The sequence below is a fragment of the Sapajus apella genome, unplaced genomic scaffold (assembly GCF_009761245.1).
Source record: "Sapajus apella isolate SASKATOON/1434 unplaced genomic scaffold, GSC_monkey_1.0 scaffold61, whole genome shotgun sequence".
NCBI classification, from domain to species: domain Eukaryota; kingdom Metazoa; phylum Chordata; class Mammalia; order Primates; family Cebidae; genus Sapajus; species Sapajus apella.
The window spans coordinates 10,397,772-10,422,128 of record NW_022437001.1 but is presented as its reverse complement, the minus strand read 5'-3'; the positions used below and the strand labels follow the sequence as shown (position 1 = coordinate 10,422,128).

The 24,357-nt window shown below is 38.0% G+C and overlaps 1 protein-coding gene across 8 annotated transcripts in view; it reads right to left on the bottom strand.

Annotated features, from left to right (window-relative positions):
* The window catches only part of INPP4B (inositol polyphosphate-4-phosphatase type II B), an 841,422-nt gene that overhangs the window by 276,446 nt on the left and 540,619 nt on the right, over window positions 1-24,357 (bottom strand). For all 8 annotated transcript variants that reach the window (XM_032246545.1, XM_032246548.1, XM_032246546.1 and 5 more), the window contains 2 exons: window positions 10,179-10,229; window positions 837-916 (listed from right to left, as the gene is read on the bottom strand). In XM_032246545.1, the coding sequence (XP_032102436.1) occupies window positions 837-916; window positions 10,179-10,229 (131 nt within the window). The remainder of the gene's footprint in view (window positions 1-836; window positions 917-10,178; window positions 10,230-24,357) is intronic.

Genomic DNA, 24,357 nt, shown 5'->3' with positions numbered 1-24,357 from the left:
GAAGGTGACAAACTTAAGACGTTGCCCAGCTCCTTGAAAGTGGTCTCCATGTTTCATCAAAATAAGAGCATCTTAGGATTTACAAATAGTGTTCTATAAAATGTTTGTATTCATTTATACTATACAAATGTTACAAGGAAGTATTTCCAATGTATGCATAATTATGAAAGTTACTATATAATTAGAAAACAATTCTTCCAAAATTTGAGTTTTCAAATTTCTTTTGAATTTAAAATGAAAAATTTATTTTATTTAATGCTCTTCTTAGTAATTAGAGTGTGACTTCCTAAAGACTGTTGTTTCATCTTTGTTTCAAAGCAAACTGTACTCAGAATTAGCTATGATCTATTGTCTGTGCCAAGAATGTGTTTTAACTTATAAGTTGTTTATGTTTAATAGTATAGCACCAAAATAGACTGAAAAAACAAAAATCAGCTTACTCTCTATTATCATCACACTACAATGTTGCCTCTAACATATTTCAAATCAAGAAAGTTACTTGATTTAAAAAGTAACATTTTGATAAGGGAAAAATATTTAATAACAAGATCATAATTTACTTTCTTACTTTCAAAGAATTTCATCACTTTAATGATAATGTAATATTGTTCTTTTTTTTTTACAAGGGCTGATAACATTTCACAACTTGAAAAGTGAACTTGAATGTGAATTTGAATAATTGCTATTTCACTCTAACTTGTTGCAGTGGGAACATTAGCTATTTGAGAGCTGACATCTAACATCTGTAAGAATTGTGACTTTTCAAACACACTAGCCATCAATAAATATCTTGGGTTATTAACTTTAATAGTGTTTCTGTAAACAAAGAGACCCACCTCAGGCTCAGGGCCAGCAATTGCTCCTTTGACTTCAGTAGCTCTCCCACTTTAAAACTGGCATAGCCCAAGAAACTTCGCTGAAAATAAGAGAAAGAATGGTTTCATTAATTTGAGGTTCTTTAATATTTTTGCTGTCACATCAGTCACACAAAATTAGCCTTTAGAAGAATAAAATATTAAATTTATTAGCTGACAAATATTTCACTGACAGAGATACAATTATCAGTAATATATCCATTTCGTGGGGTAGGATTAAAGGGTAAAAATGTATCATTTTCCTTAAAAGAAAAGAGACCAACAGGCTAGAAAATAACAAGATGTAAAATACAATACCCAGAACTTTTTCACTAACTATCATTTTCTCTGCATATGAAAACTGAGGGAAAATAAAAGATGATATATTTTCCATATTTACCAATGCTGTTGTTCTTATTAGAATTCCTCAAATCACTGGCAGCAACAACTTTGTATTCCAGATATGAGCAAATCTGCTAGTTGGAGCTATTTTTATGTGGGACTTTGTACAAGTTATAAATAGAAATGTTATATTTTCCCCCATCACAGCAATGTTTAAAAGCATTTTTTCCTTTGTTATTTCTTTACTAGCATGGGACAATTTCATTCCAGTACACAAAAGAGAATGACACTTACTCAGTTACATATTTTTAAATTGCTTTTTTAGCCTATTATATTAGATGCTGATGACCTATGAATATCTGCTTTCTACTCTTTTTGACTCAATGTAAAAAATAAAACTCCAATTTTTTTTTTTCTTTCCCAGAATAAAAAACCTATCATCTCTTTCTAATATCCCTGGCTACTTCTGATTTAAAAGTCACAATATTATGGGATAAATAACATAAAAAGGAGTCCTCATTCTTCCTTTAAGGTAAAGGAGTAAATATGAAAATATCAAACCCATATTATTTCCTGTGTCACTGCTGCCTACCAAAATGTAATAAAATAAGTCCATGCTACTTCTTCCATAACAGTCTCTCATCATAGGACTGCTGTCAAGCTGCACCAGAATGAGAGGCTGGACAAAGAATTTGAGGGTAACTATATCTTTTTAGAGGTAAATAGGAAGTTATTTCACACATGAAAAGCTACATCCACACTCAGAGATTGCTAGGCAGAGGAAAGAAAAGCTTTAAGTAAGAATTTTTCTCCCTCCTTTAAAATCTTTAACTTAGATGAGCTGTTCCTAAAAGGCTTAAAATCAAATATCTGGTAACACAGACTTGGTATGGTGGCTTAGCCTGTCATGCCTATAATCCCAGTGACCCTGGAGGCTGAGGCAGGAGGATTGCTTGAGGCCAGGAGTTCGAGGCTGCAGTGAGCTATGAGTCCATCACTGTACTCCAGCCTGGGAGACAGGAGGAGACCTCATTTCTTTAAAAAAAAAAAAAAAAAAAAAAGAGAGAGAGAGAGAGAGAGAAAAGAAAAGACAAAACAAGGAAATACAACTAACTCAGTTCTAAAGTTTGAGATACCCACACATTGTTAATGGTAAATCCAATTAATTGACTTAAAACCCAAAGACGTAGTTTAGAAACAAAGTTAGCAAAGTCTGAAAATTCTGAGACTAAATTATTAGGTGAGAAACATTCAGCAAAAAACAGAAGATTTGTGGAAACAAGTTCTGATGATAGGTCCATGAGTGATGAAGTAGAATGAATCAAGACAGGGAAGGAAGTTTGTGAGCTGCATCAACAAAGTTTGCAGAAATTAGGGTGACTTTTCAGCCAGGGTCAGAGAGGTCCTAAGAGACCCCCCTGAATAAAAGCATTTATGCCACCTCATCAGAGATGCCTTCTAGGACATGCCCATATAAAAGCACACTTCCCTCCCACATACACACTCCACTATTCTCTATTCATGTTATATTTTTCTCTATTGGCACTTAATGACCACTTGACATATATATTTGTTTATTTTGCACCCCTCCAAAAATAATTGAGAATTGAAGCTCTACGAGGAGCTTTCTTTCATTTGCTGATACACCACCACTGTGTACCACATAGTAGGTATCTGGTAAATACTTACTGATGAATGAATGAAGGAAGGAAGGAAGGAAGGAATGAATGAAAGAAAGAAAGAGAGAAAGAACAAACAAATGACATAGACACTAGCCTTCAAGTAGTTTAATCTAATAGATATAGGGAAAAAGCTACTTTTGCAGCTATTTATAAACTACTGTAATTCACTGAAATGTGGAAACTCAAAACAATTTTATAGTATGCAGATTGTATACTGCTATAGTGAATTTTATTTTAACATTTTGCATTTTAAAGAGATGTCTATCTCTCTTTCTCTTTCACTGATAACCACAGTTTTTAACTTCAATTCCTACTCATTATTCACACTCAAAGAAAAGTTTTAAGCAATAATAAATTTCATGACACCTCTAAATTGTAAATTATGTTCTATTAGGCTTTTAAGATTTTGGAGGTACGGGTGGTTTTAGAATTGATAAAGCTGGCTGCAAATGTCATGATTTCATTGCAGTCTTTTTGGCAATAAATGTAGCAAACAGCCCACATTGGAATGTAGCAGCTAGAGACAGGTGGAATTGCTATTTTCAGTCATAAACTATGGACTCACCATAAGGCACAGCTGCAAGTAAAATTTATGACCACAGGCCACTGAATGTTTCTCCTGTTCACTAGACCAGGAGCTCCTGTGGAAACAGGACCTTGGCTTGTCTATCTTCTAGCTGAGCCCAGTGTCTGGAACAGAGGGCTGCACTGTGAGCACAAACAGTGTGCCAAGAACAATGCCCATGAGTCAGGTTTATCCATTACAACTGTTGGCCACTTGCTTGATCTCAAAAGATAATGAGAGTGCTCACAAATAATACAATCTGTTAAAAATCAATCTGGATAATGATAGCATCATACCATTACATTCGGAAAACTTGTCAAACAAGAGGAGGTATAATTTAGGTACAAATGTTATCCTTTTTTTTTTAATCCTAAAAATAACTGTATGTCAGGACTGCATGTTGTATAAACTGCATTAATACAATTTTTAAAAATGTGAAGACATTGTAATTGTTTTATACTGCAGCAACAAACAATGGGATTGCTTACACATTCACTTCTGAGTGGGTTTCTTATTTGTTTCCTTCACCTCAGTATAAATAAAACTAGGATGCTCCCACCCCCAAAGTTAGAAAATAAATCTTTAAATGAATAATCTCTGAACACACTGTAGAAGAATGAATGAGAGTCTTCTCTAAAGCACATGATGCTAAGGTAAAAGAATAATTTAATAGAAAGCTACTGTATCTTTACTATCACTGGCATTATAATCATAGAATTTAAGATAATTTATTTAATTTTTAAATATTTTAAATATAATTCAAGGGTCAATGTTTTCTGTATCTACTTTGGTGCTGTTTCTATCAGGGGAAAATGGACAAAAAAGGAAAAGCTTCACTAGAGTTGGAGCTCAGAGGTCTGAAGTGTGACCTTAAATCAGTTATTCTGTCCAAAAATGAAAATCTGGACAATGAAATGACTTATTCCAGTCCCCAGGCTCATCATCTACTGCTAAGCATTGTGAGTTCTTATTTCCCTTGTCTTCTCGCTTATGAAGTCTGTGGTCTTAAATTGTGCCACTACTCTAGGCCTTAGTCACTGAAATAAATGCATATGATAACTTTACCTTTCTCATAGTTATTGCTATGAGAAGTAAAGTAATCCAGGCAAAGAAAGCCTCCAGTACATTGCCAGGAAAATAAAAAGTTTATCACAAATATAACTATGCATAGTGATTAAGATCATATAACCAGAAGTCAGATGCCTTAAAAGTATCTAATGTCCCCCTTAACTAGTTTTGGGGAAAGGCAGTGTTTTTTAAGAAGTCTATTAAAAATGCCTGCAATACAAAAAGAAAAACGTATGTTTAAAAATAAAAATTAGATTTGGGGGAATATAAATTAGAAGAAATTTTAGAAAAAAAATGAAAAAGGAAGAAACAAAGGCCCTAAGGTCCTATATAGTTATTAATATTGAGAAAATCTTATCTATGATCCCTTATGGCTGTAAATTATATTCGATTACATAAAATGTTTAAAGAACCTTAAGGATTGTTAAGCCCTGCTAGTCTGGAGGTGAAGGAACTGGGGCCTCTGAGAGTAAACTAGCTTATACATGTCACAGAACTAGTTAATATGCAGAAGCCAAGTTGGAACCCAGGTGTCTTGCTTCTCTGTCCAGCATGCTTTCATTCCCACCATACTGTGCCTCATTTCTAGGACTGGTAGCAATTCCCTTTCCTTCTGGCAGACTCTCTGCTTGCACAACATGCAGCTCTAACCTCTCTTGCCTGCTCATGACAACACAACCCTCACAGTTATTCTGGTCCGAGAACTCCAAAGCAGATGATGATTAAATTGCTTGCTGCATTATTTCAATCACTCTCACCTGGCTGGAGAGTAACGTCAAACAGGGTGAAAAAAAAGTGGGGCATCTGTCAGAATCCCAGGGAGTGTCCACATGAACAGTGTATCCCACCAATACCTGCAGCCACTCTAGGCAAGTCACAGATATCGAGACTGCTCACTAGGATTTGACACTTCCATGCAGCAGTCCTCAGAGGCTCCCCAGTCACATTTAAGGGGGTCAAAGAAGGTACAACCCCATACATATGGCCACAGCTGGCCGTACCTCCATCACTCATGTTCTTCTGGCAAAGCCTTTATTCAAAGCACAGGTTTTCTTTATATTACAATTTGCATGGACCTCCTCAAATTTATTCGACTACTGTCCAGAGCTGTGCTACCCATTGAGTAGCCACTAGTTTTAGCACATAAAATGTGGCTACTCCAAGTTGAGATGTACCCTAAGTATAAAATACACACTGAATTTAGAACACCTAGTATGAAAAAAGGAACATGATTATATAATTGTTTGTATTGATTAGATTTTGGAATAATATTTTGCATATATTGGGTTAAATGAAATACATTAAAAATTAATTCATCCTGTTTCATTTTACTTTTTAAAAGCACAGCTGCTAGAAAATTTAAAATTACATATTTGGCATGCATTTTCTGACACACATTATATCCATTGAACAGTGCTGGTTTAGAGGTTAAATGAATATATCAAAAATATTTTAACCCATCCTCGTAAAACTATATATAGAAACCATGGTGTAAGTTTTAAAAGGTCTTTGAAAAGCTGAAGTTGGTACCATACGACTGATACACAACATCTGTTACACAGAACTTACAGGCAGGTCTTTTCATATTTTCATAGCCCAAGTACTTTTTTTTTAACTGTCAACCATAACAGATATGGTTACATTATTTCCTACCCCACAGGAAGAGAAAAAGACTAAATGAACTATTAACATTGAAAAAATACATCAGAAAGAAAAATAATTGGGAAGAAATCTACTAAAAGTTGATGAATAGCCCAAAGGAAACATTTAAAAGCATTTTAACGTAAAGGCATTTATTACAGAATTTTATCTTTACTTGTGAATATACCTCAAAAGATCTAAGAGCACATACTTGTATTTGTTTGACTAAGCCATCAAGAAAATACTTGAGTACATCCAGTAAATTCTGTTTGAGAATGCAAAGAAACACACCTAACATATTTGAAAGGTTTGCAATAAAAAATCTAAGCTCTTTTTAAAAAAATTCAAGTACTTGAAGAGCAGAGCCTTTGTATGTTGTAATGACAGGGCCATTACAGGCTCTGTGTCCTTGGCCAAGAGCTTAAACTCTCAGACCTGTTCTGCAGCAACCAAGGAAATATTTTGAGGATTCGCTGATGAGATGTATATTAACAGGTGGTACTTCATAGGTGGTCAACATATGTTAGCTTCTCTCTCTAAAATAACATGTAATCTGAGAGTGTTAGGAAGCCAAGGCACGCTGACTTGTTCTTTGTTAAACTTATTCCTGTTATGCTCAAAACTTAGTTCTGAAGTCAGACTCGCCATTTTGAGTTCTGATGGGTCACAAAAGGTGTTAAGATTTTTACTATGTTATTGCAGTCATTTCTAGAATCCCCCACCCATTTATTTCTGGTGATTCTAAATATACATAAAATGGTTGGCAAAATAAAATCATGGTACACTCTTTGATTTATTCAATACATATATCATATATTTGCTAGCTTCTGAACACAAAGCCAGGAGTATTAGGAAGACTTGCTGTCATGGAGTACATGGAGCAGGAGCGTGGAGGCATAACTAATTGCCTACCTAACACCCTTTCTGCCCATTCTTCACTAACAGCACCTTAATTTTGTTTAAATGAGAATTGTACCCAGATTCTCTTCTAGCTAAGGGCCTCGGTCTTCCCAATACTAAGTAAGTGACAGTATACAAAATGAAATTTCCCAGGAAGTTACTGTTTTCCAGAATTGAGGGAACAGGCCAACTGAGTTTTTCACCCTTCATTCTTCACTCAACCCAGAATGTGATACCAGGGATACCATGGCCAGGCTGTGCACTTTTCTAAGAAAGAGGGAGCAGGAAGATGGATGGAGTCATTACTTGAAGTCACTTTCGAGTAGCTGAAGCCCTGGAAATTTTTCCCAAGATTTTTATAAGATGAGAAAAGCAAACCTGTTAATTACTTTCAAGCCACAATTTGTTAGGTTACTTACCGCAGGATGCCTTCCTAATTGCTAAAATAGGAATGTCACAGGATACCAGTTGAGATTTCTCTTTTAGTTCAGGAATCATAGATGAGTTTTATCAAATATGAGGACACAATATAATAAATGTACCCCATTGTATGCTCACATAGCTTTCAGTGTTTGAGGCCAGCAACCTGATTAAAATGCTTGATGAGGAGCCAGTGTAGAGATACTGGTCTATAAGTAGCTATAATACGGCCAGTCAGTATAAAGGTAGGGCTAGAAGAGAGAAGAGGTCAGCATTTAGAAAGGTGTCTGCTTTTGGAGATGTGGCTAATTTCTCTCTTAATCATCCCCCAGGAAAATACCTTTATCCTCAAAGCTGAAGTTAAGAGGGTCTGGTATCAAAAATCACTTGTAAAGCCTAGAGGTGTCTAAACCATGTTTACCTCCACTGAGGACTGATTGATTGTCTCTCCTTGAGTATGATTGACTATGATCCAGTACCTGATGCTGCTGGGGCTTGTAGAAAGGTTCAGCAGAGAGATGGCTGAGCCAAGAGAATAAACACACAATGGAACAGCCTGTTTATCTTCTATGTGGGACAGCAAATATATGTGAGTTTCATGTATTTGGACAGCACAGAAAGTGGCTGACCTGGAGCCATGTGCTTGAATAGCAGATCTCACAACAAAAGGGTGTGGAGTGAGGGTGGGCAGTGGAGGAGTTGCCCCAGAGCCAGGTCCCCCATGGTAGGGAATTATGCTATGGGGAGAACCAGACAAGGTCCCCAGGAATATCTACACCTGTGCCCATCAGGAGAGCCAGCATTTCAATATCTGCCACAGAGGACTCTAACAGGCAGCCATTGCCTGAGAAACATCAAGTCTAGCAGTAAGGAAATCTCACCCTCACCAGGGTCAAACCAAGAATAAACTTCCATCTCTCCACTCCTTCCTCTTGGCTATCACAGCTGAGGAATGAAAAGAAGAACTGGCAGGATGCATGTGGGACTCACATTAGGCTTCCTCCCCACTGCTCTTTGCTAGAGGTACGGAAAGCCTAGCCTGTATCTGAAAATGGTGGGAGGAAGTAGAAGAAAATAAAATGAGAAGAGAGATTCAAGGTTTAAAATAACTAAGATGTATTCCCAAGAACCTGAGTGAGAGAAAAAATCAGGAGAAATCTACATGATTAGCCCAAAATATCATTAAGTCTTCAAGCAAGGGAGATTCAACACAAGAGCAGTGGTGGAGTGGGGTCCAGGTGGGCAGGGATGACAGGAGAAAAAATTAAACCAGCTAAGCTTCCTTGAACCTTGATAAATAAATGGAACATCTTGATAAAATAATGTATTAACTATAATAATAGTTGTTTAAACCATCTCACATTTTATGAAGCAGTGTCACAGGTGTGATGAGAGTGTGCGTTAAGGATGGAGGGTCTAGTTGGAAGGAGGGTCCCAGTGTGGTAGTAGTGGAAGCATGTGAGCTGGGCCCTGAGTTGTGGGAGGCAGCCCTCAACCCCACCCCTGTGGGGTGCAGCAGCCCAGGCTAACAGAGGCACACGTGCCTGATGTGTGGAGGCCTGAGGCTGGGGAGAATTTCTGAACCCACTGGAGGAACTAAATGAAGGTTTGTGCCTTCAGCACAGAGATTGGTGGTGGAAGTGAGTAGCATAAGAGGTTGAAGGGACAGGCAGAAAAAGTGCAAGGATTCCCTCAAGTCAAAGCAGTTACTTCACCAGTCCCCAGGAAGAGATGAGAGGCTTGGGTTAGACACGAGAGAGAGCAAGACACTGCCCTTTTCCCTCTCCTTCACTAACAGCTGCAGAGATAACTGACATTCTACTCAGTCGAGTCAAACTTTGGTGCATAGTTTTGGAGTGCTTCCTTGGCAGGAGGTTTGAACAAGTGGCTGTGTTCCATGAGAAAATGAATGATTCCTAGTATAGCGCTCTACGCCCTGACTGGAAGAAGGTTGTCAAGTGCCTGCAGGATTTCAGGGTATGTCATATAGCTCTTCCAGTTGGCTTAGCCCCAGAGCTTCTCAGACCTAATTTACTTCTATATTTTTTCCTCCTCTCTGAACACACAGATCTCAGGGATTCAGCCTGTGGGGCTCTATCTTTTAGGAGCTGCCAGTGCCTACTCTAGCCTTGTCTAAGCAGAAAGCACCCAGTACTCTCTTTCTCTTCTAACTTCTGAATGCTGGAGAGGCAACAGTTCAGTGCAACAAGAAAACCTCAGCAGGATTTTCCAACACTGGGCTGAACAGCGGTGGCTGCCTCTCTTTTGACCTTCATTACAGTGTTTAAGTGGCAGGAAACAGAAAATATCACAATCCTATGGCTGGTTCTCTTCCTCCTTGCTGAAGTGGTGGAGATCACATCTGTAATTTCCCTAGCCTCCTGTTGGTCCAGGAATGTTGGCTCTGAATTACAGTTCAACTACCTGCAGGGCAAAGTCTAGGCTCATCTCTAGCCAGCTGAACTAATTATGAATTCTCTTGAGGATGATTTTCAGGACACACACACACAAAGAAAAAAAAAGAATTTCATTTTTTGCATTCATATTTGCAATTCAGCAAATATGTGACAGTGCCTCCTCGAGTGGCCACACCCTGTTAATGTAATTTCACTTTATTGTCAGTTTCCGGGCGTGAGGCCAGAGAAAATCCAAATGATTAATTTAGAAGTGATGTGTGTTCCTTTTGGAAGCATAAGAAAGACTTACCCCAACTTCTGGCGGAGGATCCTTATGTTCTGGTAGGACGCTGGTTCGAACCTGTGGAGAAAAACATTTTCTATAAGACTCTGGAGTGGAAACTAGAGCAGAAGCCTCACATAGATGCTGGGTTTCAATTTCCTTCATCTCGCCTCAATTCAGACTCTGTGGTTAATCATTAATGAAGTCACCTGTGTACAACACCCACGGCAGCACAATGAAATTGTGCTGTTACAGTTCCTGAACTTCCTGATTCTCCAACTGAACAGAGCTGCCTAGATCCTTGTCCCATCTCCTCTTTAATACAGAGATATATGGGATTTAGGCAGATCTCTTTAATCTCCTAAAAAGGCAATCTTCATTCAACGTTCAAGGGAAAGGAAAGAGCTGTTATAAAGAAAGCAATTCCACGCATGCACAATGAATGTTCCCAACACGAAGAAACGATAAATGTTTGAAATTATGGTTATGTTAATTACTGTGATCTGATCACAATACATTATATGTATTGCAATGTCACTATGTACTTCATAAGTCAATGTCATTTTTTTAATTAAAATATTATTCTCTGAGTAAGTGCCCACACTCACATTTCTTATAGGGAATCTTTCCCGCTTGAGAATTCTGAACAGATACCATCATCTGAATTTACCAGAACAGCAATTCCCAATTGTGGGAGAGGGGATTATGTAAGATGACCAGTCATCTGAGCAAGCTTTCCAAAAGTGTGTTCTAGCTGAAACACTAACTCTTTATATAATAAAGAGATATGTATCTCCTGAGAGGTGATTTGTAGTCCTGCCTGTACATTAGAATCGCCGAGGACCCTTTCAAACCCTTGGTGCTCCCATCTGCCCACAGATATTCTGCTTCTAATGTACAGCTACTGATTCTATGGCTCTCTTAAGAAAACACGTTTCAAATGAAAAAAAAAAAAAAAAAAAAGAAAAATCATGATTACCTTTCTCACTTCAGAAAAAGATAGTGAAAGTGGGAAAAACCAAAAAACTTTTATCTAGTACATATATCTAGCATATGTAAAAAACTTATATCTAGTATATATAAAAAACTTATCTTAATTTGAAATAAAGATGAATTAAACAAGTTAAATGAATACAAAGCAATATATAGGCACATCCTGTTTACTTGGGGAGAAGGGAAATTGGAGGGGAAGAATCAGGGAGCAACATCCTAAAACACTTAAAGGATCAACATTTTAGGGTAACATTTTAACAAAATCCCTTTAATCATACTGGTCTTGAAATCCCTTAAGTCTTGACATACCTGACCATACCAGGTGAATCCTCCCAGTTTGAAGGGATGCTTCTAATACCCCTAATAATGTCAAAGACTTGAATCAGCTCCTCATGGCCTGCTAATCTTTAACACAGTTGCTAATTCCTTGAAAAAAGCTGCAAGCTATAATAAAATGTGTGTCTGAACTTCTAGCTTAATACATTTTGTTTCTTTATGACAGATCCAGCACTATCGCTTGCACGATTTGTCAGTCATTATAACTCAAAATTGTTCACTCAAGCATAAATAAATGATGGAGATATCACAATGGAGTAAACACAATTTGTAGATCACACTCAACTCTTCAACTCAGGACTGCATGACAGAGTACTCACTGGCTAAGAGCATTTGCAGTTCGGTAGCTGCATTAACATTTTTTTGGCCCAGATGTGCCGTTCAGTCTCATTATCTGAAAGTCATCAGCTGGCCTCAAAGGATGAGGAAACTATATATTATAAATAGTGTGCTGTGGTGGACAATGGTGTGTGGGTATTATATATATAGTATGTACAAATATGGTTTCTATCTCTGTGTGTATACGTATAGTTTATTATACTACATACACATGTATATAGTATAAAGCGCTATACATTTAATGAATATTCATATAACATGCACCATATAATGCACATATGTGTACATATACAATGTTTAAAAAATTGACAGTCAAATAACATTTTCCAAAGATACACACTTGAATTTACAAATAAAAAAATGTCAGAAATTGCTAAGAGGGTCAACATACATCGAGCTTTATCAAATATTTGATTTGGGTCATGCATTTCAATATAAAACTGTGATTTAATGTTGGATAACGGTAGAAAATTGTTGACAGTTTCTGGAACACGGTCCATTAAACTCCTACATTTTAATAATTTTATAAGTAGAATATGCATTTCTTATAATTATCAGTAAACTACAGAAGAAAAAGATTCCTTATCTGCTTATATGTGTGTGTGTGTGTGTGTGTATTTTATATTCTTTAACCCATTACTGATGCTATGGTACATAGGTATACCAGTGATGCTTTTCTTATATAAAATACACCCTTCATTACAGTGAACACAAGTTAGGTAGCAAGCACCGGATTTGCCAGTGAATAACGTCCCAGTGTTTCCTGTTGAGACTTCAGAGTCTAGCGAGTGGGACATGTGTGAACAAGTTAGTACAATGCAATAAGTGCAATAATGGAAATATGGGCATTTTCCTGCGGGCATTTAGAATGAAGAATAACTATTTCATCCTGTGAGTTTCAGGAGAGGTTTCTGAAAAGAGGTGGTCTGGGTTTTGAAGGATGAGTAGGAGCTTTAGGCAAGGAAGGATATAATAAAACAAGCAAAGTTTTATGTAATAAGCATGTGTCATAGAGTTGTAAGAATTCAGGGGGTAGGGTGCGAGATTTGAAACATGGCAGATTACGTGGGCCAGTAGTAAACTGCCAAAACCACAGAGTAGCCCCCGGATCTTATCAGGCTCAGCCTAGATGAGAGAATTGACATGAAAATAGAAAACAACCAGCAGCTTCAAAGCAGATTACATGCTTATGATCAACATTTAAATATTATGTTGGCAGAAGTAGAAGAAACATCAGTAATCGGATAAAGAATATAAAATATATATACATAATATATATATATGTGTATATATAAAAGAAGATAAGGAATCTTCTTTTCCTTCTGTAGTTTATTGATAATTATAAGAAATATGTATTCTACTTATAAATGTAGAGTTCAATGGACGGTGTTGCAGAAATTGTCAAAATTGGCTACTATAAAAATTGATGATCAAACATATGAAGAGATATGTAAGTCAACAAAACTGAGTATTTCAATGCTTTTTATACAGAGAGATGGTGTTGTCCTGGTTCTCCCTACAGCGGAGGTTGGCTGACACAAAGAATTTGTGCTGTATGAAAAATAGAGACTTTGTACAATTGCCTCTTTAAATCTACAAAGCATTTCAAAGAGAAACCTGCATACATTTTGGTATTAAGAAATAATTCTGAGGATTTTTCTACTCTTGAAATTAATTAATTTGCAGATAACTCACGCCTTCTTAAGCTAAACGGCATTTTTTCCTCTAACTCTTCCAATACATATAATCAGCAAGAGGTAAAAACAAAAACAAAAATGAACAAATAGTTGATGCTATTGAGGCCCTGCAGGAGACGGCTGGAGTTACATATATTTGGGGAATTGGTTGGGGCCATTTACTGTAGAGGGCTGTTTGCCATGTTGTAGAAGTGGAGTTTTATTCCACTGAATTATTCCAGGCAATAGGAAATCAGGGAAGGCATTGAATAGTGGAGCGGCATGATCAGAGCCCTTGACACATCCCAACTCTTCCCGAGCCACCTTGGGAAAGTTACCAAACCTCTTCATGCCAGTTGCCTTTCAGCCTTTGTGTCAGTTATTTAACATGGAGTGAATAATAGAGTTGGTTGTATTCTCTCCTTTTCAGCACGGCAAACAGTATCTGACCCAGAGAGAGAAGAAAGTGTGTGAGAAAGAAAGGAAGGGGGGAAGAGAGAAAATGAAGAGGAAAGAGGGGAGGAAAGAAAGGAGAAAAGAAAGAAGGAAGGGAAGGCAGAGAAAGGAAGGGAGGAGGATCATGAGACAGAGAGGAAGGGAGAGAGGGAGGAATATGTCACTGAAAAATACTGAGCCCTGGACAGATTTAGATGAGACCTCTTGGTGAGAAACGGATCAGGCAAAGGCTGTCACTGTAGCATTTGGAATATTCCAGTTCACCGACAATGTCATGCCTCCTGAGAATTGCAAGCTTTCCTTAGGAATTCATTTTCCCTTTTTTGGTCTTATCAGCCGTTCTTCTTTCTATTTTTCTTCACTATTCCCCTCCTTGTCCCTTCCTGGAACATAAGAATGTCTTCCTGACTACAAATTTAAAACATTCTTACAGCTTCCTTTTGTCTAGACTTTTATGATGTTAAATAAAGCAAGGCAGACCAATTAATGGTAGTGATCATGTTGAAAATCATGTTACCTATTCCATCTTGAATATTTCTTAAGTTTCCTCTAAAACAAATTTCCTTCTCTATCAATCCCAGAAGCTCAAAAATTAAACTAAAATTATCTCCAAAACAAAACAAAACCAGGTAGCATATAGAGGGTTATTCTCACTCTTTCATGTAATTTCTAGAGACTACTTCACAAATCTGAATTGTTCCCAAGCAAGAGGCTGCTTTGGCTACCAATGCAGCAGTTGAACATAGGAATTTAATGCTCAAATTCATGCAAGAGAAACTCCTCAGACTAGTCAACCTTGTTACAATGAGTATGGGCACTGCTGCCCTGAGGGTAGGAGGAGGGTAAGGACTGCTCCATTTTTGTTGGTGAGTAGTTGAAAATCAGGCAGTGGGGCTGCCTGAAATGCTAGGAGTCTGCTGCAGATCCAGGTCCAGAGAAAGAGAAGGTCATGCCATCCTAAGTCTGCACACTAGGCTGGCAGAACCTGGACCTGGTGCAAGTGTTTCTGCTCATTGTAGGTGAGGAAGAAGCATCCTCCCTCTGGACAGTCTCAGCTGGCAGGCAAAGGGAAAGACATTGGCTATAGTGGAAGAACACCTCTGGGCAGAGAGAGAGCCCAGATCCTCTTCTAGAAAACTGTCACATCTGGAAATGTCACTGATAATGAATGTGTCTCATTTCTTAAAAAAAAAAAAAAAGTTATTCTAATTTTCTATGTATCTCAAATTAGAATACATCATCACATTTACTTGTTCAACTTGGGAGGAGACACGTAAGTAACTTAATAATCAAACATTAAGGTCGGGCACAGAGGCTCAAGCTTGTAATCCCAGCACATTGGGAGGCCGAGGTGGGTGGATCATGAGGTCAGGAGATTGAGACCAGCATGGCCAACACGGTGAAACCCTGTCTCTTACTAAAAAATACAAAAATTAGCCAGGCATGATGGCATGTGCCTGTAGTCCCAGCTACTCAGGAGGCTGAGGCAGAAGAATCGCTTGAACCTGGGAGGTGGAGGTTGCAGTGAGCCGAGATCCTGCCACTGCACTCCAGCCTGGGTGACAGAATGAGACTCTGTCTCAAAAACAAACAAACAAAAAAAAACCAAAACGAAACAGCTAAACATTAAAATTTGACTGTGACAGAAATGTTCTGCCCCCCTTCACAGTATGAATTTTCTGGAAGGAAGCTGCTCAACCAGGATTCCATATCCTAGGAACCCTTGCACCCAGGTGCAGCCATGTAGCTGGTTCTCACCAATGAAATGTACATGCAAGTGATGTTTGCTGTATCCAAGCTGGATTTTGCAAAATTTAATATAGTACACCCTCTCCACTATCTCATTCTTCTTCCAGTGACCATACACAGGAGTCTAGTCTTTACATGGTAGCTGAGCTGCACCTGAGTCCCAAAATTACTACATGAAAGAAAGCCATCAGCCAACCATCACTACTGGTAGTAGACTGTTAAATGATTGTGTTAGTTTTCTACTGGTGTGTAACAAATTACCACAAACTTAGCTGCTTAAAAACAACATCCATTTATTTGTTCACAGTTCTATAGGTTAGAAGTCCAGGCACGATATGGCTGGATTCTCCACTCAAGTCTCACAAGGATAAAATCAAGATGTCAGCTGGCTGTGTCCTCATTTAGAGGCTTCACTGGAGAAAGATGTGCTTTAAAGCTCCCTCAGGCTATTTTCAGAATTTAGTTTCTTGCAACTCTTGAACTGTGGTCCTCATTTTCCTGATGGCTGTTCACAGGAGGCTGCTTTAAACTCCTGGGACCACACACCAGCAGCCTTTGCCATGCTCCCTCCTCCTCCAAATGCAGCAACAGAGAATCTTCTCAGCGTCAAATCTTTCACAAACTTCTGCTTTTAGAACGAACTCACTCTCTTTTAAAGGATTACATGATTAGGTCAGGCTCTCCTCAGATGATCTTTCAACCGGGCTATATAATACGACCTAATCATGAGAGTAGATGCTATCATATCACAACATGGAAGATTATACAGTAATGTACACCATGGAATGGTAATTTTGGGAACCATCTTAGAATTCCATCTACCACAATAATCAAGAAATAAACATCCATTGTGCTAAGACACTAAAATGTGGGTATTTACATTTGTTTTGACAGCCACAATAATTTTGGCCTTCCTTTAAAAAACTAGTGTGTGTGTGTGTGTGTGTGTGTGTGTGTGTGTGTGTGTGTGTGTTATTGCACTTTAGGTTCTGGGATACATGTGCAGAACATGCAGGATTGTTGCATAGGTACATACATGGTAATGTGGTTTGCTGCCTTCATCCCCCTGTCACCCACATCTGGCATTTCTCCCCATGTTATCCCTCCCCAAGCTCCCTACCCTCCACTGTCCCTCCTCGATTCCCCCACAACAGGCCCCAGAGTGTGATGCTCCCCTCCCTGTGTCCATGTGTTCTCACTGTTCAACACCCACCTATGAGTGAGAACATGTGGTGTTTGATTTTCTGGTTTTGTGTCAGTTTGCTGAGAATGATGGTTTCCAGATTCATCCATGTCCCTGAAAAGGACATGAGCTCATTGTTTTTTTATGGCTGCATAGTATTCCATGGTATATATGTGTCACATGTTCCTTGTCCAGTCTATCATCAGTGGGCATTTGGGTTGGTTCCAGGTCTTCGCTATTGTAAACAGTACAATGAACATATGTGTGCATGTGTCTTTATAACAGAATGATTTATAATCCTTTGGATATATACCCAGTAATGGGATTGCTGTATCAAATGTTCTATTTCTAGGTCCTTGAGGAATCGCCACATTGTCTTACACAATGGTTGAACTAATTTACACATCAATCAACAGTGTAAAAGTGTTTCTATTTCTCCACATCCTCTCAAGCATCTGTTAGACCTCCCTTTAAAAAACAATTATTAGGTTTTGAAGGAACATGTGGTGTTTTATTACATGGATAATTTCTTCAGTGGTAATTTCTGAGATTTCGGTGCACCCATCACCCAAGCAGTGTATGCTGTACCCAAGGTGTAGCCTTTAATCCCTCACCCCACTCCCATCCTTCCCCAAGTCCTCAAAATCTATTGCATTATTTTTATGCCTTTGTATCCTCACAGATTCGCTCTCATTATAAGTGAGAGCATATGATTTTTGGTTTTCCATTCCTGAGCTACTCACTTAGAATAATGGTCTGCACCTCCATCCAGGTTGCTGTGAGTGCCAATATTTCATTTCTTTTTATGGCTGAGTAGTATTCCATGGTCTCTCTCTTTCTATATATATGTATAGCACATTTTCTTTATCTACTCATTGATTGATGGGTATTTGGGCTGGTTCCATATTTTTGCAATTGCAAACTGTGCTGCTATAAACATGTGTGTGAAAGTGTCTTGTTCATATGACTTCTTTTTCTCTGGGTAGATGCCCAGTAGTGGGATTGCTGGATCAAATGGTAGATCTACTTTTACTTCGTTAAGAAGTCTCTGCTCTGTTTTCCATAGTGGTTGTACCAGTTTACGTTCCCAACAGCAGTGTAAAAGTGTTCCCTTTGACCACATCCACACCAACATCTATTTTTTATCTTCTTGTTTTTTAATTATGGACATTTTTGAAGGAGTAAGGTGATATCACATTGTAGTTTTGATTTGCATTTTCCTGATTGTGATGTTGCACATTTTTTCACATGCTTGTTGTCCATTTATGTATGTTCTTTTAAGAATTGTCTATTCATGTCCTTAACCCACTTTTTTTGGAAATTGTTTTTTTCTTGCTGCTTTTAGTTCCTTGTAGAGTCTGGATATTATACTTTTGTCATAGTTTTCAAAGATTTTCTCCTACTCTGTGAGTTTTCTGTTTACTCTGCTGATTATTTCTTTTGCTGTGAAGAAGCTTTTTGGTTCAATGAAATCCCATCTATTTATCTTTGTTTTTGTTGCATTTGCTTTTGGGCTCTTGGTCATGAATTATTTGCCTAAGTTAATGTCCAGAAGGGTTTTTCTGATGTTATCTTCTATAATTTTTATGATTTCATGTCTTAGATTTAAGTATTTGATACTTCCTGAATCGATTTTTGTAGATCAGAGATGAGGATCCAGTTTCATTCTTTTACACATGGCTTGCCAATTGTCCCAGCACCATTTGTTGAATACAGTGTTCTTTCCCAACTTTTTGTTTCCCTAATTTTGCTTGCTTTGTTGAAGATCAGGTGGCTGTAAGTATTTGACTTTATTTCTGAGTTCTCTATTCTGTTCCATGGGTCTATGTGCCTATTTTTATATCAGTACCATGCTGTTTTTGTGGCTATAGCCTTATAGTATAGGTTGAAGTTGGATAAGGTAATGCCTCCAGATTTGTTCTAATAAAATTTTGGATTTATTTAGTATATGGTTATGAGGAAATAAAGCAAAGTAGCTAACACTAAATCTTCATTTACTATTTTAAGGCCAGCAAACATGTATCAAGCACATATTGTGATTCAGCCACTAGTGTAAGCACTGGCAATCTCAGAGAGTAAGAGATTAAGAAACCAAGGTATATTTTATCCATACAAAATAACAATGTCATGGTAGGAGTCAGACATCTAATAATAATTGCTAAGAATCTTCAGTTTTCAAAAATCAGCTAATCTTAGATAATGGTTTTCCAGTTGTTTGGTTTTTATTTTGCATGGAGAAAATGATGCATGTACAAACCTAAATGATTTAGACCACAGAATCTTAGATATGGAAGGAATCTCTCAGTTAACAAAAAAAAAAAAAAAAGGTAGCCCATCTATACAATATGAAAATTATATCTAAAATATTCCTGGGAAGTACATTTAACATTTCTTCAACATTTGGAATTTCTAGCTTACTATTTCACAAATCAGTATTATAAAGGTAGTGTTACAAACTCACATGCCCAAAGGCTCCAGCTAGGTTAAATTAATGAAAGGAGTGGGTTGGGTGTTTGAGACAATAGGAACTGGAGAGGACTCTGGCAAAATGGAATCACATTTCCAGTCTACAAGGAGTGACAACGACCCAGCTTCAAAGGATTGAAAAAATTCCAAAAATATTTCTTCAAATATCAACAATGGGTAAATATTAATTCTTTTGAAAGTGGGCTATTACTACAACTTGCTGAGTTTTGCCAGAAACATAGTTTGTAAATAAGGTGAGTGGGCCAAAGCGAGCCCACTACTATTTTAGTAAAATTTTTTTAATGTGCTATCCTAAAACAGTTGTTATTAACCTTGACAACATAGTAGAATTGCCTGTAATATATTTTTGGTTTTGTGTTTCTTTTCAATGTCAATTCAAAGGTCACACCCCTGAATAATTAAATCAGAATGTCCAAGGGAAGGACCCAAGCATCAGTATTTTTAAGGCGTACTCTCCACTTGATTCTAATGTGCAGCCAAAGGTAAAGTTAATAGCTATTGCTATAAAATAAATGAGATTACTTTTTGGCAAGAATGAGCCTCACAAACTAGCTTTAAGTTCTGTGAGGAGTCTTAAAAACATATTGTGCCATGTTCAAGCCATCAAATACAATTCCCTTTGAGAAGGACACACAAACAAATTTAACAGAATCTCAGAGCTGGAAGGCTCTTAGAAATTTTTAGAGAAGGCTCCTTAAATTTTAGTGTGCATACTCATCACCTGCTAGTCAACAGCTGGTCAAGAGGATGGCCTCCAGACCATCCCCTAGAAGTCTATTAGAAATGCAGGATCTCAGGCTTACCCCAGACACGTGAATTACAGTGTTCATTTTGGTAAGGTTCCCCATTCATTCATATGTACATTAATGTTTGAGAAGCTCTGGTTTGGAAAATGCTCATGGGTGAAATGGGTTATAATGATAACAGTAGATCTTCATTGCACTTAAACATGCCTGAAATAAGAAACGAGGTTTATTATTCTGGTTATGAGGATCTTTTTTTTTTTTAATGTCACGCAACTGTAAAAGCTCCAGATGACATCTTCCAGCAGACAGGTGGCCCCTTTTTATGTGAGGCAAATGGCAGGTGGAGTGAGCGGTAGGGATTCACTCTTCAATCAAGTCAGAGATTGATCTGGGACAGAGCTGGGCTGGAATTGTTGGTACAACTCAGTGTCATTGGCTGAAATGTGTTTCTCCAACATTCATATACTGATGCCCTAACTCCGAAGTAGCTCAGAATGTGATTATTTGAGAGAGAACCTTTAAAGAAGTAATTAATTGAAAATGAGATCCATGAGATAGGGTGCTAATCCAATGTAACTGATGTCTTCGTAAGAAGAAGAGATACTAGAAAAGCTTATGCCCAGAAGAAAGACCATGAAAAGAGGCAGCAAGAGGGCAGCTGCCTGCAAGCCAATGAAAGAGGCTTTGCAGAAGCCAATCTTGCCAGCACCTTGATCTTGGATTTCCAGACTCCAGAGCTGTGAGAAAACACATTTTTCTTGTGTAAGCTACCAGTCTGTGGTATTTGTTATAGGTGGCCCTAGCCAACTAAGACCCTCAGGCTACCTGTGCTGTCTGGTATGACCCTCTGAGATTTTCAACCAACAGCCTGACTGGCCTTTGCTTCTCAGTCCTGAAAAAGTAGAGATTGTAAGACAATCCTCCATACTTCTTTAGCATTACACAGCCTCAGAATCTGACAAAAGTCTTTAGGGACCAGCCATGAGTTTGAGTCTCCTTTGGTCTCCAAATCTGTCATTTCAACTATGCATGAAAACCAGAATCTCTACTGAGTGCTATGCCTGCCAGCTGCCACCTTCTGTTTGGCAAAACCTTGATATTCAGACTTCTAGCCACAAGGAGACTCTGTGAATGCCTCCAGGCGAAAAATGGCTTTTTAGTTTCTCAGTGTCAGCTCAGCACTCCCTCTAGGGCATCTCTTGCCTGTCGTCAGTTTCTCTCTCTGGTTTCCTAAGCACTGTGAAACGATAGGAACGTTCACTCTGCTTTTAATAGGCCTTTGATCTGCTTCTTTAGCCTCCTGCATAGTGTCAGAATTCACCAAGTCTCTTCTGAGAAAAAAAATGGCCACTTACTTGAGGCCCCTGAAGTCTCCATTTCTCACTTCATCCAACACAACTGCTGAAAACTTTGATGATCTCTCTTTCTCCAAGCAGCAGCAGCGGCAACAGCAGCTCTCTGTCTAGGAAATGGCCTGTTTCTCCGCCCACTCTCAGAGTCAGCAAACACACTAGACAAAAATCATGGCTCCTGATAGCTCAACGTTAAAATATTCTCTTTGTTCTGGAAATTTGGTCTCTCTAGTTGTTTTTGCTTTGATAGCTTAACGGTGGTTTAAAACATGTGACTTTTGCAATCAGCCTAGCTTCTTTTCTAGGTGTTGCCAGAAGGAGCCCTGCTTGTCCCGCCACATCCTACCCAAACTGAACTCCATAACATCCAGAAAAGTTATTGGTAAGCTAAGAAATCTTCCAGACATGATCCAAGGATGAAAAATCATATTCAACAGAGTATGGTTACATGTGATTTGGAGAGGGAAAAATGTCATTTAAATATTGGTCTGTCTATTGAGTTATGTCTTTGACAAACTGTTTACAAATGCATAACTCCAGGTGGTTCTTTTGGTAAAAAGAGAGCTTACCCTGAAGCCTAAACACCATCCCAATTAACCAATTTGGATAAACAATAATTTTTGAGTGGGATATGCTATCTCGGGTTTTACTCACTAAATGTGACCATCTTTCTAACATCAAAGCACACTCTACCAAATTTACGTACACTTGACAGACTTCCACGCCAAAAAGAAATACTAGTTGAGACAAATATAAGCACTCTTTTGGTTTGGATGCTCCAATCTTAGATGTTTTCCAGTTCTCTAAAGCAGTGATGTTCACCCCACAGCTCCTAGTCACATGAGTTCTCTTTATGTTTACTTGGTGGCTCTTTAAAACTTCTAATTTCTCTATATGAATGTGCCATTATACTAAATTCTACCAGTCATACAGGACTCATGTGGTTCTTTAGGTTAATAGTGACTGCAAGTGTGGTCCCACAGTCATATAACTCTGAGTATCCCTGCCATTACCCACATTTTATTCCACTTCCCTTTCCAACTATGACACAGGTCTATTACAAGCAGGTGAAAGAATACTAAACTGCAACAATATCTATAGACATTGGCTTCTTTTATCAGAGAATCACTTGAAAATGCAGGTGCTGCTGAAAACAAGAGGTGCTAAGAATGAGGTTTTGTTTTCATGAAAGTAACGAGGTCTCCTTACAGCTTTTCTGAGAATAAGCGATTCTGTCCTCCATACTACTTATTTCTGGGTCTTCCTGAAATGGAGCCTGGGGAGCTAACATTGTCTAGACCCTGTCCGTTTTCTTGCACTGTGTGCTACAAACCAAGTACTGTCCTGTGCACTTAACTGAAGCAAGAAGGAGAAACCTCTAAAGAGCAGTACCAAGTAGGAGAGACAACAGTTTTCCTGTAAGTGGTAAGGGATGTTTACATATTTTGAAAATAGAAATAAAGGAGCTCTTTGCACTGTAAAGCCACAATCCAAAAATGTGTTTTATAGGCACTAAAGACAATAGCTGATAACTTGCTAAACAACTGTTCTTTATAAGCTGAGAACTCCATTCCTGCTGACTCCCAAAGCCTCATGTAAGGATATTATTAACATATGAAACACACATAGAGCTCAATCCAAAGCTCATGTACTCTACTAACAGTTGTTATCAAATCAAACTTCCACCACTGTCTCCATTTGCTTCTCTCTTTCTCTACCACTTCAATATGCAAAAAGAATTGTACCATCATTCTAAAAAGTGGAGAATCATCATGGCCAATCCATTATCCTCAGCATTAGACTTGGATGGTATATATGCTACCCTAGAAACTTTCTGCCCTAGAAATACTGTAAAACTTCTAGTTGATATAAAAGAATAATGGAACCAAGGAAATAATAACTATGCTTAACCTTTGGGTTAATTATTTCAGGAGCGTGTCAATTTTTTTTTTACTTGTATTATCTCATTATAGTTCTGTGTTGCATTAATATTGCTTTGCCCATTTTACAGATGAGAAAACTGGGTTTCAGAAAACTGGGATAATTTGCCCAGGGTCACTTCATTAGCAAGTTGCAGATTAGACATTAAACAATCTCCTTCCAAAATCGGCTCCATTTCCATGGCTATGTGCGCCTCTTCAGAGCCCAGACTGATGGTGTTTTTGTCTTCCCTAGGGCTGCTTCATGAGAATTTTATAAAGCAAATCTCTATTAGCCTCAGGGACTAGAAACAGACACGATTTATCATACTACCAGACTCAAAAACACCATCGTTAGGTATTAACAGCCCCCAATTAAGACCACAGTCATGAGTTAATGAACAAGCCATTAAATAGAAAACAGTAACATAAACAAAAGCACATGTCTATTAATCTGTTGCTCACTGAAAGTCATCAGTCCCAGCAACAGCAGGCTAAATAATTTCTAAGTGGCGTTAAAACAAAACTATCATGGTACTGCTTATGTATTCCAGATCATTTATAACCTGGACTTTGGTAACTATAGTCAAAAGAAGATCACCGATCCTCCCACAAAAATTAATTGGTTTACATAATCAGCCTACAAAGTATATATTTACATGAATTGAAAAAAAAAAGTATAGAGAAAGGGGCATGGAGTGGAGGGGCTTTCAAGGTAGCTGTTGTCCCGTGAGCATCCTGTTTGTTTCCAGACAAAACTGGGATAACTGCAGTAGATCCATTCTAAATCACAATAGCTTCTTTCTCTGTAGAATTCTCCCAAAGCATCTCATAGTTTAATGCATGGTTCTTAACATGAGCTGCACTTTAGAATCACCTGAAGAAGTTTTAAAAACTACTGATGCCAGAGCCCTACTTGCTTACACTCCTTTAACTGGGCCATTCTAATCACTCAACATTTTCATTCACT